We start from the raw sequence: 27,887 nt of genomic DNA on the forward strand, positions 1-27,887 counted from the left end.
ACCAATACATCCGTCCATTTTCTAAGCCGCTTCTCCCTCAGGGTGGCGGGGGGGTGCTGGAGCCTATCCCAGCGGTCATCGGGCAGAAGGCAGGATACACCCTGGACAGGTCGCCAGTCCATCACAGGGCAGACAGACAGACACAGACAGACACTCACACCCAGGGGCAGTTTAGCATGTCCAGTTGGCCTGACTGCATGTCTTTGGACTGTGGGAGGAAACCGGAGAACCCGGAGGAAACCCACACAGACACGGGGAGAACATGCAGACTCCACACAGAGAGGACCCTGATCACCCGGCTGGGGAATCGAACCCAGGCCCTCCACCGCGCCACCGTGCCGCCCAATTTTTATACCCCACCCCCTTATTTGTAGATCTGATTGGGCTGCACATTGGTGGCACAATGAGATCAAATGTGATCACTTTTCCTGGAGGAACCATCTCTATAAACCTTTGAGTTTGGAGTAAGAAGGACATTCCTGATCCAGGAGCTGTGCTGGATTACCGGTCAGACACATTAATATTTGTGAACAAGTGTTTGGCATTATTTGGTGACGTTTTACCACATTTATACTAAAAGAAAACTTTTGTAACGCAGCAATGAGAATGAACTAGTCTAAGCGATGATTTAAGAGTCAATGCTGAGGACATAAAGGTCTTATTCCATCGATTTGAGCTTGAACTCTTTATTGATGGACTACAGATCTAGGTAAAAATTTCAGGCACTGCTCTTTACTGCTCAATCTCTTCAACAGAAAGTTTTATGCGGAGCTTCGGATCCTTTTGTGGCACGTCATGTCTTGCGGAGTTCCCCAAGGCTCTATTATGGAAGCAGTCCTATTTGGTTTGTATTGGCCATCTACAATTTGGAAGCATAAGTAGAGCAGATGGGATTGTTTTTCACAGCTGTGTTGTTTCTCAATTTTCTTTGAATTAACAGGCATAACTGCTGTGGTGGGTTTTTTCTGTCGAGTCAATGTTGGAGAGGAACAAAACTCCTTGTCAAAAAGTGCTACGTTTTATAAAGGCACTTTTTTTTAAAGATTTCAGAAAATTTTTTAAAATGCAGCTATTTATCTGAAGAACCTGCAGTGGAACCGACTGAATATGCCAATAAAAAGGACTGGCTCCATCACTGTACTCAGCACCGACTCCCTGCAGGTTATAATGCCAAATGAAGGAGGCTGTGTTGGCTTTAGTCCCACAGATCAAATAACTTTTAATAAAACATCAAAATGAACATTCGGAAACAGGTGAAAAGCACCCATTCAAATGTTCAATGATGGGGATACATCAAAAAGGTAAAAACAGAAGACAAATCAAATTACAGAATCACATCATTACGTTGATTTACATCTTATTACTGTGTTAAAGCATAAAAAGGAAAAACATCCCAGCATGTCAACAAATCTGCATAAACACAAAAACACAGGCTGAAAAATGGAAGTCCAGGTTTTCATGATGTCAAATAAAATCTAGTAAATCATGTCACAGTCTTTCAACTTTAATATGACTGCAAACAACATAAAGACAAAAACAAATACAAATAAAAACCATTTAGCAAATTATATGTGAATCAGATTATATGTACCGATTCATTACGACACTAAAATCTATGCTGACGACTTTGGTTCACAGATATAAAGATTCATCGCTGTAAACAGACACAGCAGCACTGGTTAAGTTCAGTCTACAAAGATGAAGTTCATGTTGGTCTCTGATGTCCATCCCAGGTCCAGCTCCTCCAGTGATCTCAGATGTTCTCCACCAAGTCAGGGTCACCCAGTTTGAGTGACCGCGCATGAACAGATGGGGTGAAAAAGTTTGTGCTGTGTGGAACTATTTTACACTTTCCACATTAGATAAGCAGTTTGCAATGACCTCCAACACTGAGTATCATGAGGGGGTCCAACGTCCAAAAACTCTTCACTACAGGTTTGATACCACTTGAAAATATGACACGACCCTCGATATAAAAAAAAGAAGCAGAAAGGAAAGTCTCTGCGACCACGCCCACAACTTCTGTACACTCCGATTATAAAATAACAAAAAATTCACAAATAACGACCTCCTCCTGTAGTTTCTCTGCTGGGTGGCTGAGCTGCTCTTTCTGTCCTCACACTGCAGAAACAGAGGAGATGTTACTGGAGCTGATAAAATCAGAACTGAACACAGTTCAACATAGACCTGAGCACAATTCAATTTCAATGCAGAAAACAGTTCAATAAAACTGGGCAAAATGAGGGATTTAATACAATTACCCAGTTCACACACATATATATATATTACATACACAGTGGCAAGAACAAGTATGTGAACCTTTCTATGGTTTTCTTCATTAATTTGTCATAAAATGTGATCTGATCGTCATCCAAGTCAAGTGTATTGACAAAGTGCCTAAAATAATAATCCAAAAAAATTCTGATCATTCAGGCCTTCATTGAGATCAACCATGAAAACCTCATAGTGCTAGCGGGTAAAGTATGTGAACCCTCGAGTTCATGATCTCAGAAAAGCTATTTGGAGTCAGGTGTTAGCAAACCTGGAGTCTTGTTAAGAAGATGAGTTTGGAGGTGTGGACTAGCGCTACTTTGACTGATAAAAACCACTAAAACTTGGGATACGTGTATGCGAGCCATCCATCCATTTTCTAAGCCGCTTCTCCGTTAGGGTCGCGGGGGTGCTGGAGCCTATCCCAGCGGTCATCGGGCGGAAGGCAGGATACACCCTGGACAGGTCGCCAGTCCATCGCAGGGCAGACAGACAGACACAGACAGTCACTCACACCCAGGGGCAGTGTAGCACGCCCAATTGGCCTGACTGCATGTCTTTGGACTGTGGGAGGAAACTAGAGAACCCGGAGGAAACCCATGCAGACACAGGGAGACCATGCAAACTCCACACAGAGTCACCCAGCCAGGGAATCGAACCCAGGCCCTCTTTGCTGCGAGGCGACAGTGCTACCCACCACGCCACCATGCCGCCCGTATGCGAGCCATGCTTCACCAAAAAGCTTTCAGAGGATCTATGATCAAAAATGGTTGATTTACACGAAGCTGGAAAGGGTTACAAAGTGATTTCAAAGACTTTAGAAATTCACCAGTCTACAGTGAGGCAAACAATCTACAAATGGAGACAGTCTGGGACTGTGGCTACTCTGCCAAGAAGTGAGCGCCCAATCAAAATGACCTAAAGAGCACAACGGAGACTCATCAATGAGGTAAAGAAACAACCCCGAGTGACGGCCAAAGATTTGAAGGCATCACTGATGCAGGCTAACATCTGTGTTCATGAGTCTTCAGCCCGTAAAACCTTGAACAAGCAGGGTGTCTATGGCAGGACACCACGAAGGGAGCCGCTGCTTACTAAGAAGAACATTGCTGCACGCCTGAAGTTTGTGAAAGAGCACACTGACACTCCTCAACGGTACTGGGAAAATGTTTTGTGGACAGATGAAACTAAGATGAAACTATTTGGAAAGAACATGCAGTGCTACATCTGCCGTAAAAAAGGCACTGCACATCAGCGTGAAAATATCATCCCCACCGTAAAGCATGGCAGAGGGAACATCATGATTTGGGCCTGCTTTGCTGCATCAGGGCCTGGCCAGCTTAGTCTTTGAGGAGAAGATGAATTCCCATGTGTATAAAAAAATTCTACAGGATAATGTGAGTCTGTACATCAGCTGAAACTCTGTAGAAGTTGGGTGATGCAACAGGACAACGACCCAAAACACTGGAGCAAGTCCACAACAGAACGGCATATGAAAAACAAAACCTGCCTTTTGGAGTAGCCAAGTCAGAGCCCAGATCTCAACCCTATAGAAATGCTATAGATTGACATGAAGAGAGCCGTTCACATGAGGCATCCAACGAACATGAGGGAGCTAAAGCAGTTCTGCCAGGAAGAATGGGCTAAAATTCCTCCTGAACGATGTGCACGTCTGACCCACAGCTACAGGAAGCGCCTGGTTGAGGTTATTGCTGCTGGGGGGATGGGGGGAGGTCAAGACCTGCAAGGTCATTTTCTGACATAATTTATGACAATTCAGAAAACCATAAAATTGCAAAAGGTTCACATACTTTTTCTTGCCACTTTGTGTGTGTGTATACACAAAGTATACACACACACACACACACACATTTTCAAAATCTATTTATTTGTGGAGTTTATTTGCTGAGAAAAGTGTTAATATTGGAATAAACAAAATTTCTAGAAAGAAAAATATTCATTAATGATTTTATATATATAAATATATATAAAAACCTGAAGTATGATTTTATATATCGCTGTTGTCGAAACAAAACCTCATATCTCTAAAACACCAACTTTACTGGAGAAGGAAAAAACATACTCTACATTTAATGTATGTCAATGGGACCTGATGTTTTTCCAAGTAATGGTGGGTCATTTCGGGTCATTTGACATGAAATTTACATACAATGTACAGGACATAGGGTACTTTCAAATTATGTCCAAAACTTCAAAACAATAAAAATGGAGATATAAAGCTTTGTTCTGAGAGCAGCGAAATGTTTCTGGAGATCACATCTCACAAACTACATTTTACAAAAACGTTTTGCACGTTACAAGTCTTGGCTATATTTTATAAATAAGTATTTTCATACATTCATTTAACTGTATCAGTAAAAATCATTTATCTTTAGCTTGCACAGCTTCAGGTCCAGGATCAGTTTTTCAGTGTTTCTCACAACAGTTTGTCACAAATTAGTTCATCGCGTGTTATAATTCTAGATCAGCCTCAATAAAGATAGTACAGGTTTTTCTTAATTAAATCAAATTGTACAAATTTAAATGTAAAAAAAAAAAAAAAAAAGACTTACTATCTAAGAGAGGCATGTCATTACTCCACCTTCTCCCTGGCTTTTCTGGCTCTTCTGTAAAAATAAAGTTTACCACATGAAATCATTTGGATCAGTGAGGTGGATGTTGTTTATACACCATTTAGTCTTTATGGAAACAATAAGACTTTCAGGAAATCATTACACAGTAACTTAACTCATTTCTAATTGATTTAATGCTGTAAATAACTGAAGATCAACTGTTCGTCTGTGCCCGATTTCACTGAGCCACACTAACTGTACTGAGATGATTCACAGTCATCAGGTCAGATAGTGAAATGAGTTCAGAGACGCAGCTCAGACGATTAACCTGCTATATTTACTGTCACTGAAGTTGAACAGAGAGAGGACAGTAAATGGTCAGAGTGCACAGCGTCCAGGTTCTGTATGTAAAGAGTCCAGGGAGAGAAAATATCAGCTTACTGGGCCGATGGTCACTCGAATCACTCGCACGTCTTTTTCGCTCTTCTGTAAACACAACAGGAATGAATTCAGCTGTGTGTGTTTGTGACTGAGTGACTTTCTGACTCACCAATGTCTGAAATTAAGTTTATTAGCAGACAGTTTAATAGAATATTGTATATATTGTATATATAATAACCACATGATTGTACGTCACAGGGAGAGACGTGTTGATGTCTCTCAAACATGTTCATGTGAGTGGCTTTCTGACATCACCAATATCAGAAATCTATAGCGCACGTTGTTGTACGTGAGAGAGACACGTGATACTTTCAGTACCAGAACATAATTTATCATAAACGACTACATGACAAACAAGGGCTCAGTCGTAAAGTACAACCATGAGCTCGGAATAACCCACGAATTCAGGAACATGGAGTCAGAAACTGGCTTCTATATACAGTAAATACATTGATATATTTACTCACTTGGTGTTTTAACAGGTTTAGGTCCCTTGTTAAATCTCCCTGTGGTGAGAAACATTAAGTAAATAATAATTAAGCACAGTTCAATTCATAAACGATCATCTACATTAAGAGTATACAGTGTGAAAGGTGTTCAGCAGGAATATAATACTCACTTGACACCTCCCCTTGGAACAAAACAATAAATAAAGTGAAGTTAGAGACTCCTCATGTTCAAATTCAGTCCTGGTTGATTCTCTTAGTGAACTGAAAAAAAATCATGACTGAAAAAACTCTGGGGATTTAGTCGCTGCTATTCGCCACTTAGTTCCTCAGTGAAGTTTTTCTGCTTGGGTTCTTTTTTTTTGTTTTTTTACAAAGCAGGATTTCTCAGTTAGCCAGATAACTGAAGTCTGAAGATGAGGACTGTCCAATAAGAATGTCTCAGCTGTTTTTCTGTTGGACAAGCTTGACTTTGGGCTTGAGTTCTCTGGCTAAACTGAGGAATCCTGCTCTGTGAGAAATCTCGCTGGTCTCCAAAGGGAAAGGGGTAAAAAGAAAACAGCCCTGCTGGTCAAAGCTGGTATAACACGCTAACTGTAGCCTCTTTTTTCATGTTTCCCACCTGGCTAACCTCAGTAGTGGAAATAATATAAGTGAGAAATTTGTTTTTGAGGCTTTTGATTGCTGAAATTGTACAAGTGATGCTATAAATATTTAGGGCTGTTTCTGGTGTTTTGGTATTCAGACAGAAATAAAGTGGCACTTTGTCTCAGGAACACATTTACAGGGCTTCTGCAGGTTTTGGTGGAACATCAATGAAATATTCTTATTATTCAACAAACTAAACTCTTAAATGTCGAGGCCTTTACACAACACATTAATAAACAACACAAACACAAAACATCCATATGCAGAACATACTGAAACGACACACACCAGACGCAACATATTTGGACATTTCTGCTGTCGTTCATATTGTTCAGTTTATCTTTCACACACAGCTCAGCTCTGGAACTCTGACTGAGCTGCTTGTGGAGATTCTGACACAATCGGCGATGAAGACAAACTAATCATTTCATTTAAAAACGTAGTTACTGGGACACAGAGATCCTACAAATCATGTTCAGTGTGTAAAGACCTTAATTCTGAAAATCACAGCAAATCATGGCTTGTGAAAGAGGCTTTAATGTAAATGTGACTGAAGGTTTTCTGGAAGAAATTTATAAACATCTTTCTGAAAAGAGAAAGTAAAGAGAGTGAAAGGAGTTCAGAGTAGAGAAATATAATACTCACTGAAACAAGCTGGAGCTGTGGAATAAAACAATAGATAAAGTGCAGTTAGTGAGTGTCTTCATGTTCAAGTTCAACATCTTACAGACTTTTAAAATAAGTAATTTATTAACATCTTTCTGAAAAGAGAAAGTGAAGAGAGTGAACGGAGTTCAGAGTGGAGAAATATAATACTCAGTCAAGCGAGCTGGAGCTGTGGAATAAAACAATAGATAAAGCTCAATTAATGAGATTCTTCTTGTTCTAATTTAAAACATTATAATACATAATTAAAGTAATGATAATCAAATGAGTTGGTAATTGTTTTTTTGTGTTAAGTATAACTTTAATGCTCTTTACGAAGTTAAGCATGGATTATAAAAGCTTGCTGTGCCTTTAAGACAGGCTTTTATGCATTTTCTCCGCAGTTGTTAATGCTCAGTTACTTTATATTTGATTAAATAATCTGGAGACTTTACCAAGTCAGTCAGATATCACAGCAAAGCTATACTCTCTAGCTGAATATGAGTGTTTCTGTTCTTGGTTTAGGAATTGTCACACACACTTTGCAGAACAGATGTAAAAAGTATGAGGACCATTCCAAAACCTTCTGCTTGTGTTTTATGGATGTAGTTCATGGTTGATTTTGAGGTGTGTTTTGGATCATTATCCTGTTGTCTAATGGCTTCTTTACAGTTTGTTTCTTGACTGACTGCAGCACATTTGCTTCCACAATTAAATTAAATTAAATCCACCACCATGATTAACAGCTGGAAAGGTGTTCTTTTCATCAAATGCTTTTTTCCTCCAAAATATACTTTAATGTTTGGGAAGAAAGAGTTCCACGTTTACTTTATCTACATTCAACACTAATTTTTATCTATTTTTCGTTTTACACACTTCAGAGGTTGAATTCTGCGACAAGGTCACAGGCAGTTTCCATCTGATGACTGTAAGTAGATCATGGAAGCGAAGAAGCAGTGAAGACCAGAGGAGCCCCCAGTTGTCAAGTGTTAGCACAAAGCTTGAAGAATCAGAAAATGTATTCCATCCATCCATCCATCCATCCATCCATTCTCAACCGCTTATCCAGGTTGCAGAGGCAGCAGCCTAAGAGGCCCAGGCCTCCCTCTCCCCCACCACCTCTTCCATCTCTTCTGGAGGGATACCGATGCGTTCCCAAGACAGTCGAGAGATATAATCCCTCCAATGTGTCCTGGGTCTTCCCTGGGGTCTCCTCCCCGTCGGACATGTCTGGAACACCTCCCTAGGGAGGCGTCCAGCGGCCATCCTTACCAGATGCCTGAACCAACTCAACTCAACTGGCTTCTTTTAACATGGAGGAGCAGCGGCTCTACTCTGAGCCTCTCCCAAATCGCCGATCTTCTCACCCTATCTCTAAGGGAGAGCCCGGCGACCCTGCGGAGACAGCTCATTTCAGCCACTTGTATCCGTGATCGCGTTCTTTCAGTCACTACCCAAAGCTTGTGACCATAGGTGAGAGTTGGAATGTAGATTGACCGGTAAATTGACAATTTCGCCTTCTGGCTCAGCTCTCTCTTCACCATGACGGACCGGTATAGGGTCTGCATTACTGCAGATGCCACACCAATCCCCCTGTCAACCTCTCGCTCCATCCTTCCTTCACTCATGAACAAAATCCCAAGATATTTAAACTCCTCCACTTGGGGCAATAATTCACTCCCAAACTGGACAGAGTATTCCACCCTTTTCTGACTGAGGACCATGGTCTCAGATTTAGAGGTGCTGATTTTCATCCCAGCCGCTTCACACTAGGTTGCAAACTGGTCCAGAGAGAGCTGGAGGTCCCGGGCTGATGACGCCAACAGGACCACATCATCCGCAAAAAGCAGACATAAAATCCTGAGGCAACCATACTGGACAACCTCCGCTGCTTGGCTGTTCCGAGAAATTCTGTCCATAAAAGTTATGAACAGAATCGGTGACAACAGACAGCCCTGGCAGAGTCCAACCCTGACTGGAAACCAATCCGACTTACTGCTGGCTATACAACTCAAGCTCCTGCTCCATTTGTACAGGGACTGAATGGCCAGTAACAACGAGCCCCTCACCCCATACTCCCGGCGCACTCCCCACAGGATCCTCCAATCTCCTTGAGAGGGGCTGGACTTTATTCTTTTCTGGAGTTGCCCATGGTCAGAGGCGGCGGGCAGATGTGGGCTTTCTCATAGCCCCTAGACTCTGTGCCTGTATGTTGGGGTTTTCTCTGGTGGACGAGAGGGTAGCTTCCTTATGCCTTCGGGTTGGGGAACGGGTCCTGACTGCTGTCTGTGCTTATGTACCGAACAGCAGTTCAGGGTACCCAGCCTTCTTAGAGTCCTTGGAAAGGGTGCTTGAAAGTGCTCCTCCTGGAGACTCTATTGTCCTACTGGGTGACTTTAACGCTCACGTGGGTTGTGACGATGAGACCTGGAGGGGTGTGATTGGGAGGAATGGCCTCTCTGATCTGAACCCGAGTGGTGTTCAGTTTTTGGACTTCTGTGCAAACCACAGTTTGTCCATCACGAACACCATGTTTGAACACAAGGATGTCCATAAGTGCACATGGCACCAGGACACCCTAGGCCGCAGTTCAATGATTGACTTTGTAGTCGTGTCATCGGACTTGCGGCCATGTGTTTTGGACACTCGGGTAAAGAGAGTAGCTGAGCTGTCAACCGATCACCACCTGGTGGTGAGTTGGATCAGGTGGTGGGGGAAGATGCCGGTCAGACCAGGCAAGCCCAAACGTATAGTGAGAGTTTGCTGGGAACGTCTGGCAGAAGAACCGGTCGGATTGATCTTCAACTCACACCTCCATCAGAACTTTGACCAGATATCGGGGGAGGTGGGGGACATTGACTCAGAATGGGCCATGTTCCGTTCCTCCATTGTTGAAGTGGCTGACTCTAGCTCTGGCCGTAAGGTAGTTGGTGCCTGTCGGGGCGGTAATCCTCGAACCCGGTGGACACCCCAGGTGAGAGATGCCATCAAGCTGAAGAAGGAGTCCTACCGGGCATGGTTGGCCTGTGGGACACCAGAGGCACCTGGCAGGTATTGACAGGCCAAGCGATCTGCGGCTTCAGTCATCGCCAAGGCAAAAACCTGTGTGTGGGAGGAGTTTGGGGAGGCCTTGGAAAGTGACTAAGTCGGCTCCAAAAAGATTCTGGCAAACCGTCAGGCGACTCAGAAGGGGAAAGCAGTGTGCCACTAGCACTGTATATAGTGGAGATGGTGTGCTGCTGACTTCGACTGAAGACGTCATTGGGCGGTGGAAGGAATACTTTGAGGACCTTCTCAATCCCACCGGCACGTTCTCCAGTGAGGAGGCAGAGTCTGGGGACATGGGAATAGGCTTGTCCATTACTGAGTCGCTAAGGTAGTTAAGAGGTAGTTAAGTGGCAAGGCTCCAGGGATGGATGAGATACGCCCTGAGTTCCTCAAGGCTCTGGATGTTGTGGGGCTGTCTTGGCTGACATGCCTTTTCAACATTGCGTGGACATGGGGGGCGGTGCCACTGGATTGGCAGACTGGGGTGGTGGTGCCTCTTTTAAAAAAAGGGGACCGGAGGGTGTGTTCCAACTACAGAGGAATCACACTCCTCAGCCTCCCTGGTAAGGTCTATGCAGGGGTACAGGAGAAGAGAGTCCGGCTTATAGTCAAACCTTGGATCCAGGAGGAGCAGTGCGGGTTCCGCCCTGGTCGTGGAACACTGGACCAACTCTTCACCCTCACCAGGATTCTGGGGGGTTCATGGGAGTTGAGAATGGCCGGGATGAGAATCAGTACCTCTAAATCTGAGACCATGGTTCTCAGGCAGAAAAGGGTGGAGAGCCCTCTCTGGGTCGGGGATAGGCTCATGCCTCAAGTGGTGGAGTTCAAGTATCTCAGGGTCTTGTTCACGAGTGATGGTACAAGGGAGTGGGAGATTGACAGGCGGATTGGTGCTGGGTCAGCAGTGATGCGGGCTCTTTACTGTCTGTTGTGGTAAAGAAAGAGCTGAGCCATAAGGCAAGGCTCTCGATTTACCGGTCGACCTACGTTCCCACCCTCACCTATGGTCATGAGCTTTGGGTAATGACCAAAAGAATAAGATCGCGAATACAAACGGCCGAAATGAGTTTGCTCCGCAGGGTGTCTGGACTCTCCCTTAGAGATAGGGTGAGAAGTTCGGTCATCCGGGAGGGACTCGGAGTAGAGCCGCTGCTTCTTCACATTAAGAGGAGCCAACTGATGGCATCTGGTTAGGATGCCTCCTAGACGCCTCCCTTGGGAGGTGTCACAGGCAAGTCCACCTGGGAGGATACCCCGGGGTAGACCCAGGAAACGCTGGCGTGAATATATCGCCCAGCTGGCCTGGGAGCGCCTCGGAATCCCCCTTGGAGATCTAGTGGACGTGGCTGGGGAAAGGGAGGTCTGGGCCTCATTGCTTAGGATGCTGCCCCCGCAACCTGAACCCCGGAGAAGCGGAAGATGATGGATGGATGGATGGATGTGCACACGTGTTAAGTGTGTCATTCTGTGATGGGCTGAGTGTTGGTCAGTGTCGGCCCTGATCAGAGACTCTATAGCTAGACGTGACCTGCCTGCTTCTCGGTCACTTGGTTAGCGCTGAGCGGCATCAATATTTACCCTCTATATGCAGGTGAATGTTGTTTTCCATCTTGTGTTTTCCATAAGTGACCTCACACCTGTATTCTCCTCCATCTGAATGATAATCTGTCAGCTTCAGAGATACATTTCCATTCTCCAGCTCATCAGTTAACATGCTCACTCTGCCCTCATAGCCCCTCCCCTCTGTCACCTGACCATTCTGGTACAGGTAAAGGCAGTCTGTCCCTTTAAACCACCTGATCTCCATGGCAACAGCACAGGTTTTAGGTGAGAGGAAACCAGGCAGAAGGACATCATTACCAGTACCAGCATGGACAGCAAAAGGCTGAGGAATGAGAGAGTGATTGTTCTCTGGGAGGGAGAATAATTTAAACTCTGAAAAGAGAAAGACAGAAATGTGTGTGTCAGTCATCTCTCTACTGAAGACACACTTAATCAGATGTTGCTGTAAACTGTCATTACGGTCATTTACACAATATGCTCACATGAACTATAACAGAACATAATGTAACTGAAAAAGCTCCACTGTCCTGGTCAGGGTACAAAGAAGTACAATGACTTCATTTTTACTAATGATCTAAAACAGCGGCTACCTGAGATACAGAACTGTAAACTATGGATTTATTTTTAGGTGGTAGTTATTTACTGTATCTGTAATATGAAGCAGTAGCACAGTGCAATACAGTCAGATCCATAAGTATTTGGACATCAACAAAGTTACTGTTATTTCAGTTCTCTACCACAGACTATGAGTTAAATTTAATTATGAATATGAGCTCAAAGTGCAGACATTCAGGTTTAATTTGACGGAATTAACATCCAAATTTGCTGATCACTAAGTGTATAAAACTCATTAGGGCAGCACATCACAGTGCAGATGGACCAGAAACAAACCACAAAAGTTCATAATCTTATGCACTGACTTCTAGACTAGATCTCCTAAAGACTGTCATAACTTTAAATCCCTGTGTTCCAAGCTGTTTTCACGCAATCATGCTCCTAGTTATAGTTGCTGTCGCAGCTGCATGAGCTTGTTGTTTCTGCTGGTGCAGTTGTGTGTGTGTCTGAGTTAGGCTTGTCAATGTTGATCAAGCTGCCCAGTTCAGGTTAGCTAGTTCAGGTTAGTCAGGTTTTCGTGCCTCGCACTGTTAATCCAGCTAGTCTTGCTGTTTTGTGGCTGCCTATGCTCTCTTGTTCTCTCTCTCTCTCTCTCTCTCTCTCTCTCTCTCTCTCGCTGCTGTGCTTTGTTGGGGTTCTGGACAGGGTAGATGGGCGCATTCATACATTATACATCACGTAGCAGCCCAACGTATAGACACCTTAGGTAAGGGGCAGGCGCTGACCCATGTATTTGTTATGCAATAGGGAAGACTACTGTAGATAGTTTTTTTGTTTTTGCCACAGGTGAGGATTAGAATTAAAGAGCTAGGGTAGTTTTTTGTTTGTTTTGATTATTTCTTTGATTTATCGCCGCTGGGTCCAGAATTCTGTTCTTTTGACAGCAAGCATATTTGCCTTTTTCTTTTTTGTAAATATTGTACATATTGATGTTATGGGGGTCTTACTCAAATCATAATCTGAGTGTACTTTAACCCCGGAGTATAATAACAAAAAAAAGAAGGTAACCTATTCTTGTCTTGTTCCTTCCTGATTTGTGCTGCAAACATCACATCGAAACCATACGTTACTGCCCCCCTTTATCCCTTAGGCTTTCCTGTAGGGTCGTAACACTCTGCGTTTTTAAAAATCTCAGACACTGCCGACTCGAACTCCAACGCCTCTCTGAACACCTTCCTGTGTTAATGTTGATGATGAAATATTATAGTGGTGGTGAATAATGAGGAGGCGGAGCTGAACGTGTGTCTGTTTTTCAGGAAAACATTTTCAGGAAACCCATTTTGGAGCAACAGCAGGGGGCGCTCTAACAATATTAACAATCTCCAGTTCATTGTATTTTTGTCTAGTTTTGACCTTATTTACATCGGTACCTGGAGCATCAGTAACTGTAACAGACATGACAGTAGTTTGGTATTTACTAACTTGAGTTATGATGCTGTAAGATACGATTCCTAAATTAAGTTTTGCTTCTGTAATATGAATTTGTAAAAATCATATCTTGACCTGTCAGATCTCAACATTAGACAAAAAGATAGGAAATTTCTGTAATACGTCCAAAATAGGATTGACAGTTTTATCTATATTAGTTATGTAAGCTATGCGTCAAAATGTTTGTAATTCCTACAATTCCTAAAACTGTGTTTAAATATGTGCATTTCTACTTGTTTTCTAAGCTGGAATTACAATGCCTGGCTGATACTCTCCCACACATGTATCTGACCGATCGTGTTCATTACAGATGTGTATGATGCCTCCAACTTAACCCACTTCATGAGTTATGGAGCCTCAAAACAGATATAATTAAAGGTAAAGAGTTTAAGTCGGATTGCTCACTGATGCGTTACCATTTATTGTGATGTGTATCATGTCTGTGACCGAGTTCCTTCCTGAGCTATAAAGCCTAAAAACAGCCACAAAAGCTGCAGAGCGAGGGCATTAGGTTCTAAGGTTTAACTCTGAGAAGGACCATATATTTATAACAATTGAAGCTCTACCTTTTATTCGCACTCCATCGTTTTTCACCCTGTGTCCTCCATGAGTGACCTCACACCTGTACTCTCCGTAATCTGACCTCTGAACATCTCGCAGACTCAGAGACATGTTTCCTCTCTGCAGCTCATCTGTGAACATGCTCACTCTGCCCTCATAGCCCCTCCCCTCTGTCACCTGACCATTCAGGTACAGGTAAATGCAGTCTGTCCCTTTAAACCACCTGATCTCCATGGCAACAGCACTGGTTTCAGGAGAGAGGTAACAGGGCAGAGTGACATCATGACCACAAAAAACATGAGGTCCAAAATCTGGAGAGCTCTGCTGCTTCGAGGTGGGTTTCAGAGGCTCAACATGAGACGGCTTTCCAACATCTTCTGATCTGGAGACCAGTTTAAACTCTGGGAGGAAGAAAAAAGATCAGATTAGGATTAGATTAGTACGTCCGTTAAGACAACAAGAAACTAGGCTATGAATCATCCCAGTGTTTATACATGAGCAGCAGAATAGCACTTTATTTTTACCACAATCATGGACTTTTACTCTCACAGAGCAACTGGATATTTCACGTGATTTAAATAATTTGACATTTTTACACAACATAGGTCACATACAAATCACTGCAAACAGATCACTAGTTTAATTTATGAGAATTAAACTGGTAAAATTACAAGCAGTTTGAACTTTTATGATCTTATGATTTTATGATACTTATGATTTTATGATACAGCTGTCAGGCAGAAACAGAGAACCATCTTTATATCAAGCCTTTCAGTCCTCCATGATGCTGAAGTCAGCTTTTCGCCAGATGCTTTGTTCGAATTTTTCCATTCCATTTTAAATTTAAGGTGGAATGGGAAAAAGAAACAAGAAGCTGGCGAAAGTCTGGAGAAAATATCCTCAGCACTAAAATAATAATTAGGATATTCTGAGAGCCTAAATCTGTTTACCAGGGGGTGAGCAGTGATATTAAGCTGAATCTGTACTGGATTCGCTTGAGTGAAAGAACGTTTGAAGATCTTTTCAAATCATTTCAAATCAAGCTAAATGGAAAGATCTATCATGTTTCAGTGAGCATCAGATAAAGACTGCTGAAGACAAACTCTGAAGCTCCTGCTAAAGCCTGAGTAGACTGATGAATCAATGTGATGACCAGTTAGCAATCTCAGCATTACTGAGCTCTGCTGAGAAATGATTCAACTAGTAATCATGTTTGTCGTGATAATATATGTGTTGTACTGGACTCCTGCTTGGGGGATAAAGGGGGCAGCAATGGACTGAATCAGGCAGGGAGAGAGAAAACTTCATTTAAATGACAATCAAATTTTTCATGAAACATAACTGAAGAATTATTTGAAGAAAACTGCTAGCAAGTAACGGTGAGGAAAATTAGGCAAAACAATTTTTTCTCATGTTGCATACAAGATGCATTCTAAATACATTCTAAATGTATTCTGAACATCCATCCATCCGTCCATCCATCATCTTCCGCTTATCCGGGGTTCGGGTCATGGGGGCAGCATCCTTAGCAATGAGGCCCAGACCTCCCTTTCCCCAGCCACTTCCACTAGCTCCCTGGGGGGGATTCCCAGGCACTCCCAGGCCAGCTGGGCGATATAGTCATGCCAGCGAGTCCTGGGTCTTCCCCGGGGTCTCCTCCCGGGTGGACTTCCCAAGGAAGGCGTCCAGGAGGCATCCTAACCAGATGCCTGAACCACCTCAGCTGGCTCCTCTCGACATGGAGAAGCAGCGGCTCTACTCCATGTCCCTCCCGGATGACCGAACTTCTCACCCTATCTCTAAGGGAGAGTCCAGACACCCTGCGGAGGAAACTCATTTCAGCCGCTTGTATTCGCGATCTCGTTTTTTCGGTCATTACCCAAAGCTCATGACCATAGGTGAGGGTGGGAACGTAGATCGACCAGTAAATCAAGAGCCTTGCCTTATGGCTCAGCTCTTTCTTTACCACAACAGACAGTAAAGAGCCCGCATCACTGCTGACCCAGCACCAATCCGCCTGTCAATCTCCCACTCCCTTGTACCATCACTCGTGAACTAGACCCCGAGATACTTAAACTCCTCCACTTGAGGCAAGAGCTCATCGCCGACCCAGAGAGGGCTCTCCACCCTTTCCCGCCTGAGAACCATGGCCTCGGATTTGGAGGTACTGATCCTCATCCCGGTCGCTTCACACACGGCTGCAAACCGATCCAGCGAAAGCTGAAGTTCACGGCCTGATGTCTCCAATAGGACCACATCATCTGCAAACAGCAGCGATGTGACCTTGAGGTCACCAAACCGGACACCCTCCATCCCCTGACTGCGCCTAGAAATTCTATCCATAAAAATTATGAATAGAATTGGTGACAAAGGGCAGCCCTGACGGATTCCAACTCTCACTGGGAATGAGTCTGACTTACTTCCGGCCATGCGAACCAAACTCACTGCTTTGTTTGTACAGGGCCTGAATGGCTCATAGCAAAGAGCCATGTACCCCTTACTCCCGAAGCACCTCCCACAGAATACCCCGGGGAACACAGTCAAATGCCTTTTCCAAATCCACAAAGCACATGTGGACTGGTTGGGCAAACTCCCATGAACCCCTCCAGAATCCTGGAGAGGGTAAAGAGTTGGTCCAGTGTTCCATGACCCGGGTGGAACCCGCACTGAATCCTCCTGAATCCGAGGTTCGACTATAAGCTGGACTCTCTTCTCCAGCACCCTTGCATAGACCTTACCAGAGAGGCTGATGAGTGTGATTCCCCTGTAGTTGGAACACACCCTCCCGTCCCCCTTTTTAAAAAGAGGCACCACCACCCCAGTCTGCCAATCCAGTGGCACCGCCCCAGATGTCCATGCAATGTTGAAAAGGCGTGTCAGCCAAGACAGCCCCACAACATCCAGAGCCTTGAGGAACTCGGGACGAATCTCATCCACCCCTGGAGCCCTGCCGCCAAGGAGCTTTTTAACTACCTTAGCAATTTCAGCCTCAGTAATGGACTATTCCGCAGACTCTGCCTCCTCACTGGAGAACGTGTTGGTGGGATTGAGAAGGTCCTCAAATTATTCCTTCCACCGCCCAATGACGTCTTCAGTCGAAGTCAGCAGCACACCATCTCCACTATATACAGTGCTAGTGGCACACTGCTTTCCCCTTCTGAGTCGTCTGATGGTTTGCCAGAATATTTTCGGAGCCAACTTAAAGTTACTTTCCAAGGCCTCACCAAACTCTTCCCACACCCGGGTTTTTGCCTTGGCAATGACTGAAACTGCAGATCGCTTGGCCTGTCGATATCTGCCAGCTGCCTCTGGTGTCCTACAGGCCAACCATGCATGGTAGGACTCCTTCTTCAGCTTGACGGCATCTCTCACCTGGGGTGTCCACCACCGGGTTCGAGGATTACCACCCCGACAGGCACCAACTACCTTACGACCACAGCTACAGTCAGCCGCTTCAACAATGGAGGAGCGGAACATGGCCCATTCTGAGTCAATGTCCCCCACCTCCCCCGATATCTGGTCAAAGTTCTGATGGAGGTGTGAGTTGAAGATCAATCTGACAGGTTCTTCTGCCAGACGTTCCCAGCAAACCCTCACTATACGTTTGGGTTTGCCTGGTCTGACCGGCATCTTCCCCCACCACCTGATCCAACTCACCACCAGGTGGTGATCAGTTGACAGCTCAGCTCTTCTCTTTAGTCCGATGACACGACTACAAAGTCAATCATTGAACTGCGGCCTAGGGTGTCCTGGTGCCATGTGCACTTATGGACATCCTTGTGTTCAAACATGGTGTTCGTTATGGACAAACTGTGGTTTGCAAAGAAGTCCGAAAACTGGTTCAGATCAGAGAGGCCATTCCTCCCAATCACACTCCTCCAGGTCTCACTGTCAAATCAAATCAAATCAAATTCATTTGTATAGCGCTTTTTACAACGGATGTTGTCACAAAGCAGCTTTACAGGATTTCAGAAAAGACAAAGTTTCCACAGGACTGTAAGAATGTACTGAATGTACAGAAACCCCCCAGTGGGCAAGCCAGGGGCAACAGTGGCAAGGAAAAACTCCCTCAGAACTGAGGAAGAAACCTTGGGAGGAACCAGGCTCACCAGGGGGGACCCATCCTCCTCTGGTCAAACTACCTACAAGTGATTATACTACTAATATTAATAGCAGTAATATTGATATTAGGAATATCTAGGAGTCTATGAGAACAACAATGTCGTTGCCCACATGAGCGTTGAAGTCCCCCAGTAGGACAATAGAGTCTCCAGGAGGAGCACTTTCAAGCACCCTTCCCAAGGACTCTAGGAAGGCTGGGTACTCTGAACTGCTGTTCGGTCCATAAGCACAGACAACAGTCAGGACCCGTTCCCCAACCCGAAGGTGTAGGGAAGCTACCCTCTCGTCCACCGGAGAAAACCCCAACATACAGGCGCCAAGTCGAGGGGCTATGAGAAAGCCCACACCTGCCCGCCGCCTCTCACCATGGGTAACTCCAGAAAAGAATAAAGTCCAGTCCCTCTCAAGGAGATTGGACCCAGAGCCCAAGCTGTGTGTTGAGGTGAGCCCGACTATATCTAGCCGGTATCTCTCAACCTCGCGCACCAACTCAGGCTCCTTCCCCGCCAGTGAGGTAACGTTCCAAGATCCAAAAGCCAGTTTCAGCAACCGAGGATCAGAACGCCAAGGCCCACGTCTTCGGACACTGCCCGATCCACAAAGCACCGAACCCCTACTACTGCCCCTCCCATCGGTGGTGGGTCGATGGGTGGTGGACTCATGTAGCTCCTTCGGGCTGGGCCCTGCCGGGCACCATGAGTGAATGCCTGGCCACCAGACGCTTGCTGGCAAGCCCCTCCCCCAGGCCTGGCTCCAGGGTGGGGCCCCGGTAACCCTGATCTGGGCAGGGTACACAAGTCCTGCTTTCTTGTTTTCATAGGGGTGATTATGGATCACACTTTGTCTGGCCTATCACCTAGGACCAGTTTGCCATGGGAGACCCTACCAGGAGCTTTTGCTCCAGACAACATAGCTCCTAGGATCATTCAAGCACACAAACCCCTCCACCACGATAAGGTGGTGATCCATGGAGAGGGTATTCTGAACATGTTACTTTTTAATGTCTTGTAATGGAATCCATTATTTAATATGTTTAGAACCATGTATTCAGAATTCATCCATCACTACTATACGATTCGTCATCTTTTACATGAGGCATTTCAGCAAGCCTTAATGAAGCAATGCAAAGAAGCAGGTGTACATTTAATAGTGCACTAATATTATTAGTGCATTAATATTATTACATGAATTACCTTTAAACACAGTCATTATATTTACACACAGCCTGATAGTGTGTTAATAATTGTAATAATTTAGTAATAATCAGAATAGAGCATACCCACTGAATTAAATTTCTATCTGATTACCTGAACAAGGCAGGTAATCCTTAAATAACCTGCTAGATAGAAGAATAATAGCCATATAAGCATCTGTTGGTCAGGACTTCATGGGCTTTTTTGCCTAAAACATGTTTTTAAAAACACACTCTTATAATAATAATAATAATAATCTTTATTTGTATAGCACCTTTCATACATACATGCAACTCAAAGTGCTTTACAGAATAAATAAAAAGAAAACAAAGATAAGCAAAACACATTAAAAGAAATAAAGATAGAAGGAAACAAAATAAAATAATGAAATAAACTGAAAAAGATAAAATGAAAAAGATAGAACAGACAAAAGTTTCTTAACTAAAAGCAGATCTAAACAGGAAGGTTTTAAGATTACTCTTGAAGCTGTACAGGGATGTAATGCCTCTTAGCTCCTCAGGAAGAGAGTTCCAAAGCTTTGGGCCATAGTGGCTAAAAGCACCCTCGCCAATCTTTAACCGGGTTTTAGGAATCACCAGTAGATTACTGTTTGAAGACCTGAGAGACCTGACAGGAACATATCTTACCATCATTTCAGTGAGGTAAAGAGGAGCAAGACCATGAAGACATTTAAAAACCATCACCAGAACCTTAAAATCTATTCTAAAACTGACAGGTAACCAGTGCAGTGAGTGGAGTGCAGGTGTAATATGATTTCTCTTTCTTCTGCGGGTCAAGACCCTTGCAGCAGCATTCTGAACTCGCTGTAGGTGAGAAATAGAGCTCTTTGGGAGAGCAGATAAAACAGCGTTGCAATAATCTATCCTTGATGTGATAAATGCATGGACAAGTTTTTCACTATCAGCAGGAGAGAGCATATCTCGGACCTTAGCGATGTTTCTAAGGTGAAAATAAGCTGTCTTGCATGTAGTCATGATGTGTGATTTAAAGCTGAGCTCATTATCAAAAGTGACGCCCAAGTTCTTAACACATTGTTTGGCCTTCAGATTCATTTGATTTAAATAAGTCTGAACATCATTCTTTTGTGAATCACTGCCAATAACAAGAACCTCTGTCTTCTCTTTATTTAATTGCAGAAAATTGTCTGACATCCATGTCTGTATATCACCTATGCACTCAAACAGTGAGCTAATTGATTTTAGGGCTTTAGGTTCTAAAGAAATGTAAAGTTGAGTGTCATCTGCATATTGATGATAACTAATACCATGTTTGTTAATGATATGCGGTAATGGAAGCATATATAGGTTGAACAGTAAAGGCCCAAGAATTGATCCTTGGGGGACGCCACAAGTTATTTTTTGACGTGTGGAGGAAGAGGTACCTAATGCAACATAGTAATCGCGCCCAGTTAGATACGATCTAAACCAGTCTAAGACTAAGCCACTAAGGCCTACCCAGCTCTGTAGTCGATCAATAAGTATTTCATGATCAACAGTGTCAAAAGCAGCGCTTAAATCTAGGAGAAAAAGGACTGAGAGTTTGCCTGCATCTTTATTCAATCTAAGGTCATTTACTACCCTAACTAGTGCTGTTTCAGTGCTATGGAGAGCTCTGAAACCGGACTGAAAAGTGTCATTTATTTGGTTTACTTTAACATAATCATTCAACTGGGTTGACACAACTTTTTCAATGATTTTGCTAAGAAAAGGAAGGTTAGATATAGGTCGATAATTATTGAGAAATGTGGGATCAAGATTTCTGTTCTTTAGTAGTGGTTTAACCACTGCAGTTTTAAGAATATTAGGGAATTCTCCCAGTTGCAAAGACTGATTAACAATCATTAGAACTTCATTAGATAATGAGCTCAGAACCTGCTTGAAAAAGCATGTTGGTAAAGGGTCCAGTTCACATGTAGAGGATTTAAGTGATGAAATCACGTCAAATAGTGTTACCATGTCAATTTCCTTGAAATAAGACATATTACAGTTAGGATGACTAACTGATATCAGGGCTGGTAGTCTATTAGTGCTTGTTGCTATATTCTGTCTTAAATTAGTAATCTTGTCCCTAAAAAATATTGCAAACTCATCACATTTTTCAACTGAAACGGATTCAGGGAAGACATGGGAGGTGGGGTTTACTAGCCGATCTATACTTCTGAACAGGGCAGCTGAGTTGGTGAAGAGGTATGTGCAGAGTGATATATGACAAAAAGTCTGCAAAGAAAACTTACGTTTTTCATATATGTCACTATTGTACTAATATAAACATTACATATACAACTCAAAATACACGTGCAGGTTCACTGGACATTTTACATGGAAAATAAAACGTCTATATTTGTGTGACCCCTGGTTCCTATCACCACCACTGTAAAGAACTCTGAGCTGGTACGTTTCTCCACTATTAATCATTTCACATCAAACCACTCTTGCATGAGTGTGTTTACATCTCAGTGATTGAATTATGCAACAGTTTTGAAACCCTCTCCTTTAATTCCCATTTAATATTTAATATTTACAGTTGCCTCCTGCTGTGCAGTGGGAGACATGCAATGCAGTACATACAGTATAACAGTTCAACACAGCATTATAAATGTACTAGACTGTCCTTTACAGGAGGATCTAAACTCACCTGATACGTGCAGATGAATAACGGACATCTCCTCTTTCTTCTCTCCCAGCATTTCACACCTGTATTGTCCAGAATCAGTGACTTTAACATCTCTCAGTGTCAGTTTCCCACTGCCTTCACAGCCACTTCCCACAGTGACCTGGAACACTTCAATACAGTCTGTCCCCCTAAACCACCTGAGCTCTCTGGCCGCTGTACTGGCTTCAGGTGAGAGGCGACAGGGCAGGTGGACAGTGTCCCCAGCAGTAGCACGGACTGTATGAAACTGCCGACGAAAGGCTTTCAGTCGAGAGGAGACTGAGGGTGTTGATTCTGGAAAGACAGGGCCTGTTAAGACACGACAGGAGAGGTTTAATTTACAAACTTCATACCAAAAGAGTTGGGACAGTAAATACGATCCAAATAAAAACAGAAAACAGTGATTTATAAATCTACTTTAGTCTGTATTTCAATAAAAAGAAAGGCATTTATTGTGTCAACTTCATTGTTTTGTTAAAATACGTTCATTCCGAAATTGATGCCTGAAGCACATTCCAGAAAAGTGAGGACAGGAGCAGTTTAAGACTAGAACCACTGGGAAACTGTCATTAACTACTGAGATCTGACTAAGCTTTAGGATCTGATTATTCTCTATGAAAAAGGGCCACAACGATGAACTGCTTGTCTGAGCCCTAAACTGTTTAATACAAGAGCAATAAAGGCACAAACAGACAGAAGAAATTGAAAGGTGAGCGTTCATCTGTCGTGTCGTCTGCGTATAAAGCAGTGGGTTTCCATACCAGTCCTGCACACCTGTACTTTTCTGTTTTCACTGCTGTTTCACGTCATCAGGGCTGGGTTTCTGGAAAAAAACTCTTAGTAGAAAAATGATAGAGCGAGCCTCACACTGAACTCTCTCTCTCTACCGTTAAAATGATCTTAACTCTAAGAAGCTTTCGGGAAACTGGACCTGGGTAGATCTCAAGCGTGAGCTTGTCAGATTTGCGAGAACAGGAAAAAAAACACAAATGCAGAGTCTCAAGATTTCGTCTTACTTACCAAGTTTTTCAGTGTCGACTGTTTTCTGAAAGAAAGAGGAAAAAACATGTTTTCAGTGTTTTACTGCTCATTTTTACTTTACCAGTTGAAACCAAAGGCAACATTTCACAAAACACATGTTCCTTAATGATTCACATATGAGAAGAACAAGCGAGACAGAGAGTGAGAGAGTGAGAGAGACAGAGAGAGAGAAGAAAGAGAGGGAGACAGAAAGACAGAGAGAGAGAGAGGGAGAGAGAGACAGAGAGTGAGAGAGGGAGAAGAAAGAGAGAAAGAGAGACAGAGAGAGAAACAGAAAGAGAGACCGAGAAAGAGAGAGAGATAGAGAGAGAGAGCGAGAGAGAGAGAGGAAGAGAAAGAAAGAGAGATGTTGATTTATACACTCACGTTTCCTGCCATGTTGTGCTGGATCTTCAAGAAAGAGGGAAAAAAGCTCTTTTGTCCACTTTAAACTCTCAGAACCACAAACAGAACGTAAGGTGACAAGCTGCCAGCAGAACCGAGTACAGTCCACGACAGTGAGCCGCACAGAGTAATCTCTGTGACACAGTCCACAAACATCCAGAGGAGAACAGCCTTTAGAGGAAATGACTGAAAAAGAAACTGGGAAGTTAGAAATGTTTCAGTGGGAAAAGAACTGAGCTGCAGCTCTGAGTCATCACACAACTCCTCAGCAAAGTGAAGCATGTCAATAGTATTTTTGTTACATCATCAGTAAATCACGGAAAAAGACGGGAAAGCTTGTAACTCTTAACTCGGTGTCTGTCTGCTCACACCCTTTAATATAAACTGCCAATCAGCTCAGTGGTAACAGTGGTACAGCTGTGAGTGGGAACACCCCCCACTGCTGTGGAAGGACACACGGGCTTCCGTTTGGGGTTTACAGGTCTCTCCTCATTCAAAGGGAGTCTGATCCTGAGTGAGTGGACATAACTGCCCGAGGAAGATGTCAAGATGGCCACTGAGTGGACAGACAGTCCTGTGATGCTGATGCTGAGGAGAATTTCTTTTACACAAAGCATTTCAGCAAGCCTTAATGAAGCACTGCAAAGAAAGGCAGGTGCACATTAAATAGTGCATTAATATTATTACTTTTATTATCTTTACACACAGTCACTATATTCACACACAGCCTGATAGTGTGTTAACAATCTGTTAGTAATAACTAATCAGAATAAATTAGTAATAACTCAATCAGAATAGAATTACATTTCTATCTGGTTGAACAAGGTGGGAAATCCTTAAATAACACACTAAACAGAGCAATAATAGCCAAATAAACATTTGTTGGTCAGGACTTCAAGAGCTGAGAGAAACGCTAATCCATTAAATTAACCATCGACATAAATATGAAGATCACTCTAGGCCTCCTGGAAGTTCTAGATACGTCACTGACGGTGAATATGAGCAGCAGTCTAATACACAGGCTGTTATAAATGGAAAACAGCTGCAGAGTGTCTGTCTGGGTGGTTTTCTTACACAGCTCTATTCTATTCTACAGAACTCCTTCAGCACTACATCAGCGCAGAAGGAGAACTCCCACTTTTCCTCTTTATCACCAGAACTTCTCACAGTGAGATGCTGAGATTAATCTCCTCTTTTGTCCTGAAGGGGATTTAGGAGAAACAATTCAGACACTACTGTTCCTTCCTATAATAATATAATAATATCCTATAATGTTGAGATCTGCTTTATTTCTCTGAGACAATCTTAAGAAAGATTTTCTCCTCTAGGAATTCAGCTAGTCTCTCCAAAACTACACAGCCTTGCGGAAAATAACAGAATACTATTACTCCATTTACACATTCTAAAAAGTGATGTTAGGTTCCCGGAGGAAAACTTTCCTTCTCAGAAATGAATCGGATCTCGATATTATATTACTGACGAGTCAATGATTTTGGAATTGTTCCTCCTGAACCTCCTCAGGGGAAAAGAGGAGATTAACATTAACATCTCAGTGTGAGAAGTTCTGGTGATGAAGGAGAAAAGCGTGAGTTCTCCTTCTGTGCTGACAGACGAGGATGAGATCTCACACTGTTCTTATGGAGATGTTACTCAGCTGAGACCGGGTTGAGACGAGTCAGAGACTGAAGAGTTTACTTACATGTGAAAGGAGTTTTATTTCTCAGGAGGCGGATTTCAGAAGCAGGAGACAATCACTAAAGTCTGTGTCACGGTTTCCCCTCGTTCCTGTGTTACTTGCCCTGTGTTGTAGCCACGTGCTTTCTGCTTGTGTTTTTAGTTCTCCACCTTCCCCGTTAGTATCCTCACCTGTCTCTAGTCTCTGTCTCCTCCACCTCCCAGGTGTTCCCCATTTGCTGCATCCTTTATTAAGCCCTGTGTGCCGGTCAGTCTTCTTGTCATGTTGTCGGGTGTAGTGGTTCTTTCCCTGCCTTGTGCTTTGCTAGTTTGTTTTTGTTAGTCTGCTCATACTTGGATCCAGCCTCCCTGCTCGTTCCATACATGACAATCTGACTCTGATTTCAAACCGGACTTAACTGTGTCCAAAGTGAAGAACCGGAGATCCAGAGGAAATTTATGTGGAATATTTCTTTACTCTTGGAAATTGCTTTTATGTTCGAAGAATAAATTAAATTGGAACAGTTGTATTGTCTCTCGGCGTTGTGTAGTTTTAGTGGAGGTAATGGCCGTGTTGCGGTGTCTCTCTCGGCATTGTGCAGTTTTATTGGAGGTAATGGCCGTGTTGCGGTGTTTCTCTCTGCGTGGTTTAGTTTTATTGGAGGTAATGGCCGTGTTGCGGTGTCTCTCTCGGCGTTGTGTAGTTTTAGTGGAGGTAATGGCCGTGTTGCGTTGTCTCTCTTGGCGTTGTGTAGTTTTATTGGAGGTAATGGCCGTGTTGCGGTGTCTCTCTCGCCGTTGTGTAGTTTTAGTGGAGGTAATGGCCGTGTTGCGGTGTCTCTCTCGCCGTTGTGTAGTTTTATTGGCGGTAATGGCCGTGTTGCGGTGTCTCTCTCGCCGTTGTGTAGTTTTAGTGGAGGTAATGGCCGTGTTGCGGTGTCTCTCTCGCCGTTGTGTAGTTTTAGTGGAGGTAATGGCCGTGTTGTGGTGTCTCTCTCGGCATTGTGCAGTTTTATTGGAGGTAATGGCCGTGTTGCGGTGTTTCTCTCTGCGTGGTTTAGTTTTATTGGAGGTAATGGCCGTGTTGTGGTGTCTCTCTCGGCATTGTGCAGTTTTATTGGAGGTAATGGCCGTGTTGTGGTGTCTCTCTCGGCATTGTGCAGTTTTATTGGAGGTAATGGCCGTGTTGCGGTGTTTCTCTCTGCGTTGTGTAGTTTTATTGGAGGTAATGGCCGTGTTGCGGTGTCTCTCTCGCCGTTGTGTAGTTTTAGTGGAGGTAATGGCCGTGTTGCGGTGTTTCTCTCTGCGTGGTTTAGTTTTATTGGAGGTAATGGCCGTGTTGCGGTGTATCTCTCGGCGTTGTGTAGTTTTATTGGAGGTAATGGCCGTGTTGCGGTGTCTCTCTCGCCGTTGTGTAGTTTTAGTGGAGGTAATGGCCGTGTTGCGGTGTCTCTCTGGGCGTTGTGTAGTTTTATCTGTGCGAGTTTTCCCGCTTCACTGTGTTTGCAGCGCGTGAAGAATCTGATCTCCCACAGAAACTGTGTTCAGGAGCTCAGAGTCTCTGACAGAAATAAACGAGTAAAATCACTGAAACTATACGTCTTAGTGTGGAGCGAACGCAGTAAAGTCGGGTCAGTGAACCTCTGGTGTTTATTTCGTTACTGTATGTTTCTGTTTGTTTTGAATGACCGGTTTTCCTGACAGGATTAGCTAACGTTAGCTTGCTAGTTAACTAGCTAACTCCGTTAGCCGTCATCGCCGTTTTCACGGTAGCTGGAGTTGAATTGGCAGATGTAGCTCATTAAATGACATTTGTCCCAGTTTATAGTTGAATATTAAATCTGTAGACGTTAATGTGAGCCATGTATTTAATTCATTATAGCTGACTAACGTTACACGGCTAGCCTAGCTAATCTAGCTAAGCTAACGGAACCAGTTTATCTGTCTGAGCTCAGGGGTGATTTGGACTGGGCAGATCGTCTTTGAGTGAAAGTCCTAAGAATACCTGCAGTAAAGCTGAGAAAAGCCAGACTGATGGATTTATTCACTGATTTCCTAATTCAGGAAGATTTTCCAGTGTCAACATACGGACTGTCAGAGCAGCAGTGCTGCTTAAACGGGTTCAGCACATCTTATTCATATTAATCCAGCTTAGTTTGCGAGAAGCAGCTAAACATTTCTATCTGTGGCATCTTCTGTGTTTCAGCCTGATTATGAAGCATTTGTCTGTTGGTGGAGTTCAGCAGAGTTAAAGGGGAATTCAATCATTTTAAAAAAGTACATCATTAAATATCCTACTGCAAACCACAGCGATCTCTGACCATTACTTAATTTCATATGAGCTACGATTTAGCCATAATATATATATATATATATATATATACGTCCCCACGTTATTCAACAAAGCGCACAATAAAACCTTCTACTGCCCTACAATTTATAGAAAATCTCCCAGAGTTATCAACCCCAGTCTCCACTCCATCAGATCCAATGGAACTAGATTTACTAACTGATTATTTAGAAAATACCTTACGATCCGCTTTAGAAAATGTGGCCCC

The 27,887-nt window shown here is 43.5% G+C and overlaps 1 protein-coding gene across 2 annotated transcripts; it reads right to left on the reverse strand.

Moving 5' to 3' along the window:
• Positions 1–1,199: 1,199 nt before the first annotated feature.
• Positions 1,200–23,838, reverse strand: LOC108412904 (butyrophilin-like protein 2). 2 transcript variants are annotated; one of them, XM_017685139.2, is made up of 11 exons: positions 23,638–23,838; positions 23,251–23,275; positions 22,213–22,539; positions 14,248–14,643; positions 11,654–12,010; positions 7,025–7,039; positions 5,905–5,916; positions 5,753–5,791; positions 5,286–5,330; positions 4,845–4,898; positions 1,200–2,121 (listed from the first exon to the last, which is right to left on the reverse strand). In XM_017685139.2, the coding sequence occupies exons 1-11, from the start codon at positions 23,647–23,649 to the stop codon at positions 2,117–2,119; spliced, it is 1,287 nt and encodes a 428-aa protein (XP_017540628.1). In that variant the 5' UTR covers positions 23,650–23,838; the 3' UTR covers positions 1,200–2,116. The 2 variants fall into 2 exon arrangements, with proteins under 2 accessions (XP_017540628.1, XP_017540629.1); XM_017685140.2 differs by lacking the exon at positions 5,905–5,916.
• Between the last annotated feature and the right edge of the window lie 4,049 nt (positions 23,839–27,887).

Source organism: Pygocentrus nattereri, chromosome 3 (genome assembly GCF_015220715.1).
Source record: "Pygocentrus nattereri isolate fPygNat1 chromosome 3, fPygNat1.pri, whole genome shotgun sequence".
In the NCBI taxonomy this organism is placed as follows: Eukaryota; Metazoa; Chordata; class Actinopteri; order Characiformes; family Serrasalmidae; genus Pygocentrus; species Pygocentrus nattereri.

What these genes read in the sequence shown, in the direction of transcription:
- LOC108412904 (XM_017685139.2), bottom strand. An exon ending in AGTCGACACTGAAAAACTTG is followed by an intron (nt 22,540 to 23,250) that starts GTAAGTAAGACG and finishes GTGTCTTAACAG; the next exon opens with GCCCTGTCTTTCCAGAATCA. An exon ending in CGATGGAGTGCGAATAAAAG is followed by an intron (nt 12,011 to 14,247) that starts GTAGAGCTTCAA and finishes TTCTCTTTTCAG; the next exon opens with AGTTTAAATTATTCTCCCTC.